At 40.3% G+C, this 17700-nt stretch overlaps 1 protein-coding gene across 1 annotated transcript; it reads right to left on the minus strand.

The window, feature by feature from the left end:
- Positions 1-4991: 4991 nt before the first annotated feature.
- LOC128459126 (protein bicaudal D homolog 2) lies at positions 4992-16336 on the minus strand. Its single transcript, XM_053444232.1, has 8 exons — positions 15771-16336; positions 11898-12110; positions 11066-11218; positions 10354-10818; positions 8752-9756; positions 8434-8585; positions 7008-7239; positions 4992-6262 (listed from the first exon to the last, which is right to left on the minus strand). Exons 1-8 carry the CDS (start codon positions 16023-16025, stop codon positions 6260-6262), a joined length of 2478 nt encoding a protein of 825 aa, XP_053300207.1. The 5' UTR covers positions 16026-16336; the 3' UTR covers positions 4992-6259.
- Positions 16337-17700: the final 1364 nt, after the last annotated feature.

Here is a 17700-nt window from a genome sequence, read left to right on the forward strand (position 1 = left end):
CTCTGTTTCTCTGTATCTTGTGATTATATTTTACCTATATCCTGTGAATAATTTTAGCTGTATAATCTATATAATCAATAATGCTACAACTGTTTCTTTTATTTGGAATGATGTATATCTTTTTTTGACTCAGACACAGGGTCAGGCCCAGAGCAGGACCACAGAAAGCAGGTATCAATCTGAGTGTCAATCTGACTGCAAAATACAATTCGGAGAAAAGTGTGTGGTGGAAGTTCATCTTGAGTTTTGAAATAATGAAAGCACGGATGCTCAGATAAGAGAGAGGACGTGCCAGAACTAATACAATGAGGTGCTTCATGAAACATGGTGAGAAAAAGATATGAAATCCTCCTCTAAGTCTAATCTGCTGGGTCTCTCCACTGTAGCAAGCTCCCTGTTTGCCAAGGCCACAGTAGTGGGACACCTGGTCAGTTGAAAGTGATGTGCTTGCAAAGAACTGCACTTTGAGGAAACAGTATACATCTGGCCAATAACTGAATTCCCTCAAAGAAAAAGAACCGCCTCTGTGCCCACCCTGTGTTTTGATATATACTGTGGACTTAGGATGAGTGTGAGCGCTTCTTCTCGACATGATCCAGTGAACCTGGTGACGTGTCCGGCAGAACCCCAGAGACTCTCTGTAAGTATTGTTCTTATACAATAAACTTGTTACTGTGAAACTTTTGAAGATTGAATTTGTCTAATCATTGCCTTTCCCATCTGAACCTCGAATCAACGAACACGACGCTGCCCGGTCCGGACGGGACCGGGCTCAACAATCTCCGGGGAAACCATGGGAATAATAGGAAGCAGTTAGTGGGTGGGATCAAGCCCGGGAGGGTCAGTTTTCAAAGGGACACCATGAATGTGACCATTAAAGTGGTGGGTGGCCATCCCATTAAATTACTCTCATTTAATGATCCCATATGGTCATATGTGTTCCACTGGGTAAAGGTCCAAGCTGGGTCAAGATAGAGCTACTGTTCAACATGATCAAATATGATACAGAATTAACAAGAAGACTGGATGAGTCTCTGTATTGCTTAGGACCCTCAGATTATTTTATGAATATTAGTTTGACTTGTTGTAGGTTTTTAAAATAAAAAAAATCGTTCAGTTCTTTACTTCGTTCTGCTAGATCAAATTTATTTTGGGGTTGGTCAAAAGCATCCAATGTTTTTAACGATGGACAAAGTGTCTGCCCTTTCTCCGACTATCCAGTAAAGAAGCTCAAATGTCCTGGAAACGAAGGCTGCCATCGTGTGCATTTGGAGCCACAGTCTGCACTATGCCAATTGAGGGATGGAGCTGCAGTATCGAGTTATGTTTCACCTTGTTTTTATAGTTTCAAATAACGAATAAAAAACAAACGTATCAGAAACATGTACACTTGAAAAAACATCAGTGTGATAAGAACTAACTACAATTACAAACTATCTTTGGGATTTAATTATCTAACGTTTACTCTGACTTTAGTTTTAGTAGGGAGTATGTGCTGCTGCACTCAGGCCTAAACCTGCAGATGTAAGATATTTATACAAAACACAACTAGAAACTGGATTAATATCATACAGAGGGGCTCTGGGTCCATAAAAAAACTTTTGGTATAATATATATATCCTCTGATATCTATGAGTGTGTGACAGTAAGGGCAGATTGGTAGACGTTTAGGGGCTGTTGGGCCTTGGTGGTTGATAGTTGTGTTTATGTTTTCCTTATGTTTCGCAAATCCTTGAACACAATGGTTTAATTAAACCAAGACAAACCAAACGGTGTTTCACTGAGCATGTTGAACAAATAATACATGTAATACCAAGTTAACAAGCTTGGTGTCACTAAAGAGCCAAGTTAGACTTTGCAGGCCGTTGAGCACTGTGCACTGCTGCAGTCCACATGAGAGTGATGGCTTCACTTTTGAGGAGCAGACATGTCGTCCATTTTGATATATGCTACAGTCATAACTGAATGATTAAAAAAGTGCACCTTTCCTGAGGCCCAAACTGCGGGAGGTAAGATACATACAAACAAAGAGAAACACCAGAAAATGAACTGGTGTGTTACAGAGGGGCTCTGGGTCAAAATTTCATTTGATGACCTTTAATATCTCAGATTTTTTTTCGTGATGCATATCCTTGAACAAAAAGTTGGATTGAAATATAACAAACCACAGGGTGTTGCACTTGATGTGGTTCCCTCTCTGGCGTGTAATACGGCCTTACCAAGCATGGGAGTCATATTACAGGCTGTCAGTCCCCGCTGCAGTCCAGTGTTGTGCATGAACGAACGCAAAAGAACGCGTTCATTGAACACGTTCACTTTTATGAGAACGATGAACTGAACGCAACACAATGACAAATAATGAATATGAACGGTGAACACATTCATATTGTAGCGTCCTCGCGTATAGACGACAGGAAACTTCTCTCTTTATGTGTAACTTTATTAAAGTCCAGCGAACACGACACGCTTCTTGCTCATAACGCCGACACTCCTCTCATCCACCACTGTATCCACACAACTTGGTAGAAGGAAGCTTCTATTGAGCCGTATAGGTTCATTCACTATACGGCTCTGTTGAGCCGTATAGTGAATGAATCTGGAATCTTCTCTCAAAAAATACCCCCCCCCACTGGGTTATCCTCTAACAATAGGTTTCATCCAGTATCTAAAAGCCAAAAATATGAAAGTAACTTTTAAGTAAGGCTGTCAAATATATGTAGTAAAGTAGAAAATATTTTCTCTGAAGTGTTTATCAAAAGCAGCATAAAATGATACCGACACACACACACGATAATACGTCCATCCTCCTACCGTGCTTAGTTCCGGATGCAAATCATCAGCCGAAGTGGCTTAGTTGGTAAAATGTTCGGTTTTTAACAAGAGCAACCCGGGTTTGAATCCAAATCTAACCCATTTTCATGCTGGCTATATTGATACACTTAAAATTGGCAGGACTTCTCCTATTACTTTTAAAATATCTTACACTATGTTAATTTAAATTAATTAAATATAAAAACAGGAAAAATTTAATAAATTTTTTTTTTTAAAAAGCTGCGCACGCAATTTCTGCGCATTGGGCTTCTGCGCAGGATGTGCGCAATGGGCTTCTGCGCAGGACGTGCACAATGGTCTTCTGCGCAGAATGTGCCGCCCCTGTCACTGGTTATCTTGGCTCGCTGTCTGGCCGGTAACCAGCCGTCCGGACCGCTCCGTGAATAAGGATGTTTCTTTACTTGGAATGCGGCCACTTTATTTCTCGGATATTCACCTCTAGGTGCTCCGTCACTTCTCCTTATAAACACACTTTTAGCGTATTTTCCCACAAAACCCTGGTGCACTACGTCACACACTACAAACTTTCCTTAAAGGGGCAGGTCATACCTGCAACACAACAGCTCTCGGTCTCATTTACAGATGGCAAGAGAAGCAGAGACGCAGACTCAGCAACTACATCCGAGATCCGATGCACCTTATTATTATCTGAGGGATTTTTACACACTGTCTGATAAACATTCCGACAGTAAAGGCAAGGGGTAGTGATGGATAAGGTTTTCTTTAACAAGTTAAGTCTTTCATTCTCACTGTCCACCTTAAAACTATGAAATGAACTGAAATATGAACTAGTTCAGAATTTAAACAGTGAACTATGAACGTGAACTATTTATGTTTACTTGTATGAACTGAACTATGAACTTGTTCATAAGAGGTGTGAACTTGCACAACACTGGTCCTCTCAGCCAAGTTTTATACAGATATATTAAGATTTATCATTTCATATTACAGAATATATCTAAATGTTATTTGAGTTACAAATAACATTTAGTTTTTTAGTTTTTTAGTTTTGTTCTATTTTATTTGGCAAATTTAACATTTTCACATTCATTTCCCCCCAATAAAATATCTTCTAATAGAAATTGATCTTTGCATGTAGAGCTGTAGAAAAACAATGTTGTGACTTATTATTAGGGCCTGAGTACTGACAGGCACTGACAGACAGTGAGGCCCTTTCGAAATTGAAAGGATTATTATTATTCAGGCAAATTAATTGGCTTTTTGAGGGCTTTAACATGCTCAAATTCTTACCAAAATTTGCAGAAAATAAAAAATTGTGAAAATGTACGTATTCTGGAGGAAATTTGAATTTTTTATTTATTTATTTGAACTGCGCTCCTCCTCCGCAGAAGTGGACCGAGCACTTCCTGAGCAGAAGTGGACTGTGCAGGATTTAATCTTTTCTTTCGGATCTGCACCACATTATACACACTCATAAATATAAGTCCAAAAACTCTGCCTCCTTTTTAACTTATCCACTGATAAACTTTAATAGGTTCTTTTCAGACCTAGTTGCATGTTGTTACTGTTAGATTGTAAATTTATATTAAATCAATGTATATGACACATTGTATTTTGCCATTGAATATATGAAAAAAGTTTTAATGTTTTTCTTAAACAATGATATTATTACATTATGTAATTTGTAAAGGTCGCATTCGAAATAACTCACTTTGTTTTGCCCTTGAATATATACAAGTTTAAGAAAAAAGATCAATAAAATTAAATCATTTTTTTAAGAATCATAATATACAGTCTAGAATGGCACTTTTTTTCATGAAGATGTATTCTCTTAGAAATCAGCTAGATTTTTGCAAAAGCACAATGATGTAGAAAGTATAAAAACAAAAAAAAATTGCTCCAAAATTAAATGGGTTCTTTGTTGACAATATCAAATCTTTCCATCAAGTATCACTGTAGTTTTTCCCTTATCCTGCTAACTAGCTAAAAAAATCTAATGAAACATAACTTTCATAGTGGAGGAAAATATAGTCAAGGTGTACTCACTATGGACAAGTAAACGATCATCAGTTTGTGTGTGTTACATGTGTATATATTTGAAGTTGTTATTGGTACAATTAAAGACTAAAGCTTTATTGTGAAAATAACTATGAACTAGTACCTAAGTTCTCTTTAACTGAAAAAGAACAGAGACGTCAGAGTTTTGAAGGTCAGATTTATTTCTTCACCAGTTGAAACTGGAGGCAGAGAAAGTCGACAGCAGTCATGCACTTTGTGAGTGTTTATCCACAGTTTTAGTCTTGAAACTGTGACCAGCAACGTCCACTCAAACTCCCTTATGAAACAAAAAGGATGATGACAACCTGTAGTCTGTGTAGAGTCAAATAAATACAATTGCAGTTATATTAAAACATAAAAATCAATTAGGACGAAATTTGTGAGCAACGTGTAAAATATATATATATATTGTTTCCAATGCAAATTGCACTTGTACAATATGGCACCGCAGGCGTATTTGTTTGGAGACAATGGATTCTTTTTAAATGGTTTACAATAATTGTATTAAAACAATAACATTAAAGACTCTCCTTCATGATAAGTTTATGAATACTATTAACATCTGACCTTAACTTAGAAATCTTTAAATAAGCTTTGCATTAATACTCTTCCTCAGTCCTAACAAGCATTCTTGAAAAAAGTAACAGCTCTTCCATGTTAACCGAGGCGAACCAGTTATACAAAATTAAGTTCAGACCCTGAATTTGAAGCTCCACATCTGCAGGATCATATAGAAAACAATGTATGGTTATTACACATCTTCCCAATTTCTTTGGGTTGCCAGAAAGGCACCCAGGATTCTAAGGCCAAAAGGAAAAAAACTAAGGCAGAAAAACTCATTTGTCTTCAAATACTCTGTAAAAAAAAAAAGACTGATTAAAAAAAGAAAAGTACCACATATTCACTGGTTTTATATTTATGAAACTACTATGGATAAAAAAATATTCTGGTTCACCTGAAATGTTATCAGGAACCAGGCAGATAAAAAACGTGCACATACAGTGAAACATTGTATAATACTTTAAAAACAATTAGTAGGACTTTAGAAAGAAAGAGGAATCGCGTAAGAGCAAGTCAAACAAAAAGTGCTCAGTCAGGGAAACACAGGTAAAAGGTAATCAGCTAAACACCCATGTGGATTATTCCTCAGGTTCAGTCATTATAGTGGTGCATATTGTTTGAAGACAGTAACTGCAGTGGGCGGCGGACGCGATGTGTCACACTGTGAGCAGTCACAATGTTGGACAATGTTTTGTTTTGGCACTCAAAAACAAAGAACTTGGCAAATACTGTTGGATAGGTTGCATTTTTAGCACTGACATGATTCGGACCATGACTAGAGAGTGAAGAACACTGCAGCACGGACTCTCACAGACGGACATCCTTATGGTCACTTGGCTTGATAGAATTACTGCAAATGGAAAAGTAGAAGAGAAGAAAAAAATCACTTGAGAGGAATGGTCGATTGAGTCAATTTCCAGAGCATTGGTAAGATGAGTTAAAGTTAGTTGGATAAAGTTAGTGCACAGGAAAGATGATTGTGTCAAGAACAGAGATGTATCATGCATGCATTTGTCAATCAGACACAACTCATGAGATCAAATGGAAATTAAAACTTGTGATTTTTAATGTTGTGACTTGTGTGTTTGTACCAATATATTGGCCGGTATATAAATATTGAAAATGATTTCTTACATGTCCTTATCAAACCCTTAGGACAAAGAAATGTAGTTGAGGATTGATTTTTGTATCCATAGTTTAACCATAAACTTTATATTAAATAACATAAATAAAAAGACAGCACATATACATCCAAATAAATAAAGAACTTTAATTAAGAAAATAAAAATCTTTAATGTTAACATAAATGCATATCTTGGCATGTCTGCGCATATTGACAAACATAAATGCCAATGTCGACATGTCAGTGAAAGGATTGTATTGGCAGATTTTTTATCAGGCTCTAGTAGCATTAGTTATGTGTCCTATAGAGTGTTAAGAGGTATAATGGGTCCAGGAGTGTTTGCAATGAAAGAGTATGAGTGTGTATGCCAAGGCTGAGAGAAATGCAAATCTAGGATATACAATGCAGATTTTTTTCAAATGCAGAGAGCAGGCAGAGGAAACCCAGGTGCTGCGTTATTCCTCTGACTTACATGTAGGCTGGAAGACGCTCCCTTGAGCTTCAACTTGCTCTTGCTTCCCACAGCTGTGGCACTCTTACGGCGTGCCTGCTCGTGGTCAAACTCCAGGTCCTCCAGGCGCTGAGTTAAGGCCAGTTTCTGCTGGATGGCCATTCGTAACAGAGAATTCAGGGTCTTCTTCTCATCCTCCGCAGCAACCAGCTGCCGTTGCATGTCATCCAGCTGGATCACATACTCGTCGCACCTGAGAGAGAGAGAGAGAGAGTGAAAAGAAGAGAAGAGAGAGTGAGGGAGGGAAAGGAGGAAATAGGAGATATGCATAATTTCCAGCAGGTGGAGCAGTTTTCCTCAGTGTGCTGCCGTTGTCACATGTTTTCTCCATCCCCCAGACACATTTTCCAGATGGGAGAAAGAGGTCTGGCTAGCTGACTCACAGAAGTGTTACATCAGACTTTTCCCACAATGCATTGTGTCTTTTTCAGACAGACGCTACACTAACAGAAAGAAGTTATGCAGGAAAGTTTTGAATTATTCTTTAAAATAACTAGGAAAAGATGCTGAAAGAGGTAGTATTAGTAGATCTATCAGTGTTATTTATACTTTTGTAATGTTTCCTGTACCAGAGAACATAGTGCATGTATTATAGGGTGTGCGCTTTCACATGAAGGTAACCAGTATATCTGTGTATTTTTAAAGTTCAAATTCAATGACTTTTAAGACCTCTTTAAGACCCTAAAAAATAAAAAATAAACAATACAAATAAAATACTGCAGCAAAGAACACTGAAGTATGGTAGTGGGCCCGGAAAGCTTTGCTTGTGTGGACATAGTCACTGTATTAGCTTAACTATCAGTAGAAACCATTAATGATTCTGTAGGCATAATGCTTTTTCAAGAGCCAGCACACCGCTTGTGCTCAGTTGCAAATCCAGTATTTTGCAGTTCACCTTCCCAAGTTTTATGTTTTTGCCTCTCGCCTCAGAGGAATCACTGGATTGTTTCCATTAATCCCTGCATTTGTCATCTTCCAACAACTACTCATTAAATGTAGAGTTACCCAAGTCTGCTCCACAGACATTAGGCAACGTGACTAGTCATGCTCCTGTTTCAAAGCAGGAGAAAGGAGAACTATTGCCACCACCGACACAGAGTTGGCACTTTAAGTCAGCCTACAAACAAATACGTTGAATAAGTTATGATGTGGGATGTGAAATAAATCATAAATGAGCAAGATATAGGCACGCTCATTCACTCTGCCCCAGATAAAGAGGTAAAGCCTCCTCTCAGTTCCATGTATAGTAGACATTTTTAGACCTTGAAAATCTAAAAGCAAATTTAAGAGGTTTTAAGACTTAAAGGCTTAAAGAATCCTCGGGGACCCTGGTTCCCTTTTTCTTTTCAATAATTGAATGTAAATTAGTGATTGTGCTCAGTCCTACCTTGTAGCAAACATGGCTCTAAGAGAGGAGAATGTAGCAGCATCCTCTTTCAGAGCCTTGAGTTCATTGCGCAGCTTCATCATCGTGTCAGTCACCATGATCTTCTCACTGTCGTACTTACTCTTCAGATTGGCCAGAGCACCCTCGGCCGTCTAAAGAGAATAGGATGTGATATAGTTAATTACACATTTTCATGAATTCTAAACTGAGCGGTTATTTTTAACTAAATCCAATGATCCCCATGTTCTTGTATGTGTAAGCTGGATAAACAATGAACATCCTTCCTCTGAGAAAACAAACACAGCGTGGTCTCCTTACATGTTTGTTGGCCTTCAGCACGGCTCTGAGCGTGGCTATCTGTTCCCTTTTGGTGCTGAGCAGGGACTTCAGCTTGAGGATCTCTCCCATGCAAGCCTCTTTGTCTTTGTCCCCCACCGTGCTCAACTCTAGATTGGCGAGTCTCTGGCGCGACAGCTCAGTGGTGCGGTCCACTGCCTGCTGCAAGTGGAGGATCTGGTCGCTGATGATGGCTACAAGGTTGTAGATGTTCATGGGTTCCGGGCGATTCTCTGGGGCCGGAGATGTAGTAGCTGCGGTGCTGCTGGAGTCGGTCTTTCCAAACTCAGTCTCGGTGATCAGCCCCTTGCTGATGAGTACGAAAGACTGGTGCTCTTTCCCTTCGTTCCCTCGTCTCACCATGACCTTGCCTTCCTTGTAGTAGTCGAGCATGACACGGTTAGGGGTCTCATTGTTGCACATACACACGTGGTTGTAGAGATTGGCAAGCTCCTCACTAAAGGCTATTAGCTCATCCTGGGCCACATTAAGGCCACCTTGGGACTCTCCAGCAGCCTTGCTGACCAAATTAAGCTCCTTCTCCAGACGAGTCACCTCTGCTTTATCTACTTGACTGATCTTCTCAAGGGACGCTAAACTTGACCTCAAGTCATGGACGTCACTCTCCAACTGCGTTCGCTCGTCTTCATACTGAGTACGACACTCCTCGTATTTTGCTCTGAGCGTTTTCAGTTCCTGCCTCAGCTCCCCAGCTTCAGACACAGCCACAGTGTATTTGCACTGCAGGATCTCAGGCCCGTTGATGTCCAGCTCGTAGTAATCTCCGTCGTCGTGGCTGTCCCGGTCTTTTTCACTGTCGAGGGCAGACTGGCGCTCCTTACTGGCCTGAAGCTTCCTCATGGCGGTGAGGTTCTCCGTCAGTTTGTTGACAGTTTCCTTTTGCTCGGACACAGTCCCATAGGCCCGTTCCAGCTGCTTCTGGTTCTCCTGCAGAGAATTTATCAAGGCCATTTTCTCCCGCTCCACCTGGTATTGAAAGATCTTTAAAGATTAGTTGACCAAATTTACAGCACTGAATAAAATAACATTTTCTGAACCTCATGTATTCTATTTAGACCCATTCAACAGTGAGTAAACAAGAAGCGTTGAGCCTTTAATTAATTTTCCTGGACCACAAATGGATGGCTGGCTCACTGGGGACAGAAAATTAAATAATACTGCCATTAATGCTTTTAAATAGATAATCTGACGAACTGCAACAGTTTCTTCTTGTATAAATAACTCACAATATGTCTTTGATTATAATATAATGTCATAATGATACATTACATTATATAATGATTTTATTATATGCAACCTAATGATGTTGTTTAATCACTATGAAAGAATGCTTAGGTAATGTGCATCCCTGTAGAAGTGTCTGTATGGACAGAGTAAGGCAAGATGAATTTAGAACTCAACTATATTTTTCTGCATGCACATACTGGAATGTTCAGTATCGAACATTTAAATCGCAAAATCCATTGTTTTCAGCTCATTGTAGTTGAAACCACACATGCAGTCAACACACTGCATTGAGGAAGCGTTGGTTGATGGTAAAACTGGATTTAGTGAACTTCATACCTGACTGAGCTGCTGTTTCAGTTTCTGGATCTCGGAGATGTTGAGCTCACTGAGCAGGTCGTCCACCAGGCTAGGAGCCGGCTTGAAGGGCTCTCCTCTCCTGTTGACAGCGGCTCTGTTGTCATCGTCGCCCTCAGCGGCCTTCATTAAGCCATTCTCAAAGCCTCTGATTAGATCATCGTTGTCGGGCTCGCTGATGGTGGAGGGATCGTCGTGGAGTTTCAGGTTGTCGTAGGAGATACTAAAAGAGCTGTTGTATACAGAGCCACCGATGGTCATCGAGTGGGAGAGCTGCTTGCGCAGGGAGGCCTTCTGTTCGCGTTCAGTTTTGATCGTCTCTAAGGCCTCTGTTAGCTGCCGCTCTGCAATTTCTCTAAGACGCATGGCTTCCTCCAGCTGGCTGTGCAGACACTGGGAGTCCTCCTCCAGACGCCGGAGCTCATGCTTCAGACCTTCGAATTCCACCTATACAGATGGTCACAAATACAAATACAATGACTATCGATAACTACTTAACTGTGTCACCCGGTAGTTTTCCTGGTAGGTCAAATATATAATAAACATGTTTTGTCACTTTCTTACATGACTGAAGAGCAAGACCAAGGGTAGTTTGAGGCATAAAAAGTTCTTAATCAGAAGTAACATAGCTCGATTACCAGCTAGTTGAAGATGAGTAACAAAGTGAGTATTGTGTTTGTGTTATTGGACTCACCTGGTTCTGTCTAAGCACAGATACTTGTTTCTGAAGAGAGATGTTCTCCTCTTCCAGCTCGCTGTAGTCCTGCAGCAGACGAGCCTCTCGCACCTTGTACTCTCTGATGTCATCACGTTGCTGACCGCGCTGTAGCTCTACCAGCTCTGAACTCTGAAGGCAGGAAGAGATAGATAATGTCAGGTTAAGGCAGGACGCATTAGTGTGAACTTTTAATTAATGTGGATCCTCACTCACTGCATTCTTGCGACAGGGGTAATTGAGAGTGAAATGAAGATTAGCATGTTTCACATACCACAGGGGCAAGACCTTGGCAGGGAATGTAATGACAGATGGAGGACATGGTCCAATTACCAATGTATTCTATAGAGAGCCGTGGCGGAGGACATCCTTTGTATCACTCGCAGTCGACCATTACATCATCTTTCCTGCTGGGCTCAAACTTGCTAGCAGTTGCCCCCCCTCCCCCATTACAATCACCAACTCTCTCACAACTCCCTAGGACAACTACCGGTGAAATCCCAGTGGACTTCACAACCTCAACTTTGAGAACTTTTTTATTAACACTGATTAAAAAGCAAAATATTATTTTTACAGTTTTTAAACACAAAAGGTACCGAGAACTCAGTTTATTAGCCGACCACAACTACTCATGTTATCATATAAAATGAACATGAATGCATATTTTTGCAAAAGATTCATAAAAGGATAAAAAAAAATTAAAAAAAATAATGACGGGGTCTTAAAACAAAACAAAAATAATGTATATTCAACAATGGAAGAACATTCATATCCTCCTTCTCTATCTTAATTTGAATGTGTTTGGTTTTACCTCTTTCATCTCCAGGACAATGGAGGACAGACGATCGTTCTCAGCTTGTGCACTGGTCAGGGAGGCTTTGGCCTGTCGGAGTTCAGTCTGCAACTCCAGGACTTTCTGCTGGTAGACAGCCTCTTTACTGGCAGACTCCAGAATCAGAGTCTCTTCCCTGCTTTCTCCATCTGCTGCCACCTTCCTTTGGATCGAGTAAGCTTGTCCAAAGGCCTGCAGGACAGAAGGAGAGAATGGACATCAGAACACACTCATTTGTTCAAAGATTATAAAGATAAACTAAAATTCTCACATGACAAAATAAACCCATTCCCCTCAGATAGTTGATGATCAGAAATACCAGGAGTGTCGCTCCCCGGGTTATTTTGACTGGCATGGCTTGTGTCACAGTCCACCATGTGTTCACAGGAGCTGTGTCACCCTCCTGTGACATTTTGCTGCTTCATGAGGTTCATATTAAATACCAACAGAGCGTGGAAAGAGATTATTGCAGCCACTACTTGCACATGAACTTAATTTATGTGAATTTATCATGCTCTTGTGACAAGTTGGAGCAAACAGAACTCAACTGCCTCACAATCCACATTCAGGGAGGAAAAACACCTTTTCTTGTTCATTCTGAACTAAAAAAAACGTGTTTTAATATACAATTAATAGATGGAAACCTCTATCACCTCAACATCTATGTGTGTTTTGACACTGACTGACCTTTTCAGGATGAATTAACAATTACAAATCCGAGGTCGAATAAACCAAACCTAACTTTCATAGACCATCTGTATTAACCTATAGCCTTTACCTTAACTCACAGTTAGATGTGTGGATGTTGTTTGGAATGGTACAAAGCCTGGGAGAGAGCACTCCCTGACACATGAACAAAACCAAAACCCTTATGGACACTCAACAATAACATCACGGTCATGTCAATCAAGTAAAATAAAATTGTATGCAAGTCAAAATACATGTGGAGCACTTTCTTTAACGTTGCGAGTCGAGAGGCTGTTTAAACATAATTGTGGATATCTCAGAGAATAACTCGTGGATCATGGCATGTTTCTCTGGCATCCGTCTGTCTTGTAGGACGATGGTTTTGCCTCTTTATGCATTCATCTTTATTCTCAGGTCTGACTTTATAAGAGAGGTGATCTTATTGCAACAGACCCTAAAAAAGGACACACCACTCATGAATGCACTAATAGCTAGATAGCAAGCCAAGAGTCAAAGCCTAGGTTAACAGTATTAAGAGTCGGCACAGGTAACCACAAGAACAGGTTAATAGGATGAAAAAGTTAGGGTCAGACTCCTACAAGCATCTGACTTAAAGGCTTAGATATACAACATCTACTGTCCCTGAGCCAAACGGCTGAAGTAATGGTCAATGTCCAACAAAGTCCTGAAAGCTTCCACCGAGCTGCAGCTCTACCTCCCACAGCCTCACCTTTTCTTCCTCAACAGACTCAGTCAAACAAAGTGACAGATCGGTCAGAAAGTCGGCCGTGATGTGAGTTGGTGGAGCCTAAACACACAGTGCACTCATCATATCTGCCTCTGTCACATTTTCTACTGGAGAGAGAAGCAGCAGGCACAATCGTGACAGCAAGAGAACAAATAAAACAGTGAGTCACTTTGTGAATGGACTGTGATTTGCGCCAAGAATAACACAACGTGGAGGAACAAAAAAAACTCCCCATCACTATTTAAATTATAAGTCATTCAAACATCTAAGGTGGTGAGGACACAAGATAGTTCCTCCAGGGTCTCTACAGGTTTCAACAAGTTAAATGTACATTTTTAAGACCAAAATGAATGAAATTTAACAATGTACGACAGACATGAAAGAAGATCTGAGTCCCAGAAGTATTTACACAGCCCCTCAATTGAAGACAACTTGAAGTAGAGAATAACCCTTGAGACACCAAGTTATCGCACAAACTTCAGGCATTAATAGTAAGTAAGTCTTTCTCACAGCCAAGCTGAGTGTTCTTAGATCATTTACCAGTTCTGATCAGTTACCAGTTCCATGTTGGTACAGATTTCAAAGTAATACCCACACCAACAAAACAAAATCTAACGACCAAACAAAACAAGGACAAAATAAAACAGTAGTCTTATCAGAGCTTGATGATCTAGTTATTGTTGAGAAATAACTATAACACATAGAGACTAACTATGCATGTAACCAAAACTAAATGTTATGTCATTTTACAGTCCAAATAATGAATAAGGAAATTAAACAGTAAATTCATTAATAATTAAATTGTTAACTGCAGTAATACTTCAATTGGACTGGTAGTGATGGGTAGTGGTAACACTTATCTGAGCATCTCCGGTTCCTTCTCTAAATCAGTTATCTGTTTACAAATGAATGCATTATATACATTGCATGATGATATATCACTATCTATGTAAGCTGCAAAGATTATTGGCTGAGCTGAGTGACTGTTAAAAAAAACCATTACACTAAATTATTAAGAGTGACCGATAAAGACATACAGTCCATAAGAAGTGGCGACCACAGCTGCTGAGTGTGGAAGTGTCTTAGGATGCAGTTCCTCTAAATGTTGGTGAACTGGCTGTAAGAAGACTGACTAAACCGAAAGAGTGGGAAAAACCCAACTACTTCTTTTGAAATGTATACAGTCACAATTTCCCACAAGGTAGGATGTCAGTGCCTATGTCGTTTCTTCTCATGTCTGTCGCTGTAGGATCATGGCTTTCCTATGTATGGTATTGTATGTTGACGACACCACCGACTCATGTCTCAGCCTCTGCCAATCAGATGTGCTGGTTGCTGCTTTTCCTTATCTCGCATCAGATTTGTCCAGGATCCTCATCATTCTCCAATTAGTGTAATATTTGTCTCAAATAATTGTCAAGGACAAATGCAAATGATACCTCCAGACTTTAGAAATAAAGGGGGCTGTCACCGACTGCCATGTGCATTATGGAGCCACCTCAGCCAAGGAGGTTATGTTTTCAACCATGCCTGACTGTTTGTTGGTTGGTTGTTTTGTTTGTAAGCAAGATTACACAATAACAAATGGAGCTTGGTGGAGGTCTGTGCACTACTAGTTTGTTTAATTAAGAATTGGATATTGGTCTAATACAGACTAGGATACAGTAGCCGGATTGGGGATCAGTTACAATAGGGCTGGTCTATCCATTTAATATCAGTGTATACAATCAGGAGTAATTCGTGGAAACCTGAGAAATCATGCGTATATATGGAAATATAATTTGTGTAATTTAGATAGTTTAACTCATTCCTACGTCATACTGGCAAAGAAACAAGCACCTAAATGACAAAAAATTATAATAATACCAAAGAGTGAATTGTATTTAAAAGTCTGAAGCCCATTTCTGTTGCACTTTCAGATTCTTTTAGACCCATAAAGCAGCAGCAGCTTGGCCACACACACACATGTGAAATACACAAGCTGCTGCAGATGTCTCATTTGAAGGCCTCACTCAGACTCACATACCGAGAGCAAGTGTGGGCAAGTGACCAAAACAGTAAAGACATGTTCAGTTTTTTTTTTTAAATCCGCTCGTGTGTTGGAATCATTAAGATGACTTACACATTTGGTCACCATATGTTTAACAGTAATCACCTCATGGTTCATGTATTTAACTTTTCAGGAGAGTTTTTAGAAAGTTGGTTGTTGGGGGCAAAGAGACTGAAGGTATGGATTTGACTTATGGTGGTTGTGATCACACTGAGCATTATAAACACAACCCTGACCGCTGCTGGAACTTTACTTCCACGCTGCAGACAGATGACTCGATGTGTCAGTGATCACATTCTGATATAATTAACACTGCAGCCACAGACACGTCCAAGTGTCCGGTTGCGTGGCTGTGACCTCGGGTTACCTCCTTCAGCTGGTCCCGCTCCTGCCGGACCGTCTCGTGTTCCGTCTCCAGCTCGTCGAACCTCTGCTTCAGCTGCTGCTTCTCCTCCAGCACCGCCAGCCCGTACTCCGCCGCCTGGATTTTCTCGCGGGTCGTCTCGCGGAGATCCCGGGTGGTCTCGCGGAGCTCCCGGGTGAGACGCTCTACCTCGGCCCCGAGCCACTGCGGCCCGGCCTCCGTCACCAGCACCCCTTCGGGATATTCCCGTTCCTCCATGGTCGTTGGCGGCTCGACGCGCAACTGTAACGGGACCCAGCCCAGCCCTGCCCTGGCTGGAGCAGGAGCCGCGGGGGGAAAAACCACCGAGGCCACAAATCACTGCCTCCTTTGTTGGTCCCGCATTGTTGGGACTTAAATGGCGCCTGGTTCCCTCTGGGTTCTCCCGCCGCAGCCTTCGACAGAGCTCAGCCCCGGGGAGACTTTAGTCATCCTCCGGGAGTTAGTTCAGCCTCCGTGAAGCTGACACCGGAGGAAACTTCAGCTGAGATCATCGACTGGAAAAAACACCGTCCACACACACTGCATTCGAATTGGGGCTGGCAAAGAGGGAAGTGTAGTTTCCGGTGAGATGCCGGTACATCGAGGATAACGTACTGCAGCGAAAAATTGACGTCAAGTACCAGGATGCAGTGCGCGGGCTTGGAAGAGGAGCCTGTATTTTTGTGAAGCGATCACCACTGCCATCTACCGCTTTTACAGGGAAACTACAGCCATACCCATGGAACTACAATATATAGTAACCCTAACTAATATATGATAGAATAGAACAAAATTGAATAGAATAGAATATAACGTAATGTAATGTAATATAATATAATAATTTGTATGACTATTACACAATAGACAGATTTCATATTTTTTGTTTATAAAAATAATTTCTTTCGGCAAGAACCAACAACAATCAAAAATTATTATCAATATTATTATCATTATTATTGACATTATTACCTTTTATTTAACTAAATATTTCTTAAATGTAATATATTTGGTATCATTATGGGTATTAGTAAATATCCAGGACAAATTCGATGCCTTTTTCTGACTAAAATCCCAAAACTCAAATATATTTAATAAAAAATGATATAGAATGGAGTAAACCCGACTTTTGACTTAATGTGACCAACTGACACAGATTATTGTTCATCCAAATGGCAGCCGGTTGATTTTCTGTCTCCAGACTAAACAGTGAATAGGCTAATTGTTTCAGCTCTATTTGTGATTCAAATCCAGGCTAAACGTGGCTCCTCCATCACGACATCTGCTCTCATTACCAAACTGAGTGACGGCTTTCATTCCTCCACCCTCGGGCAACCATCGTGGTTGGAGCCATCCGTTCCGCTCTCATGAACACACTATCTCAGGATTGGGGACATTTCTTGAATGTTCTGATTAGAATTTGCTGATCAGAGGTGAAAGGTCACTGTAACTCAACAAAAAATATTTAAATGTAATAACATACATTGTAAATCAATGTCTAATAGGATGAAATAAAGAAATGTATATATAATATTGTAATTTTATAAGCAAAAGGTCAAACATCAACTTGACATCATAACAATCTGTACAACCACTTTTCTGGACATATTGAATATTGTAACTCAGGAACAGAAGAGATGATTGTGATGTTTGTTTGTTCTCCAACTTCACCAGTAGATGGACGCATACACCAGCAAGATGATGCTCCTGACTTTAATTTTGGACTCTAGCTAAAAAGTTATTGATGTGTTCTTTTCTTTGGACTTTCAGGTCAGTAGTGATGAGAGGCCAGAGACTTTAAACTTGGACTTTTCATCTACAGCTTCGAAATATTTTTAATCAAATACTTGATTGAACCCTGCTGTAATGCTGAAAGATGTCTTAAGATTTTCCGTTGTCTTTGAGCCTCACCCAC

This window comes from Pleuronectes platessa, chromosome 2 (genome assembly GCF_947347685.1).
Source record: "Pleuronectes platessa chromosome 2, fPlePla1.1, whole genome shotgun sequence".
Lineage (NCBI taxonomy): Eukaryota > Metazoa > Chordata > Actinopteri > Pleuronectiformes > Pleuronectidae > Pleuronectes > Pleuronectes platessa.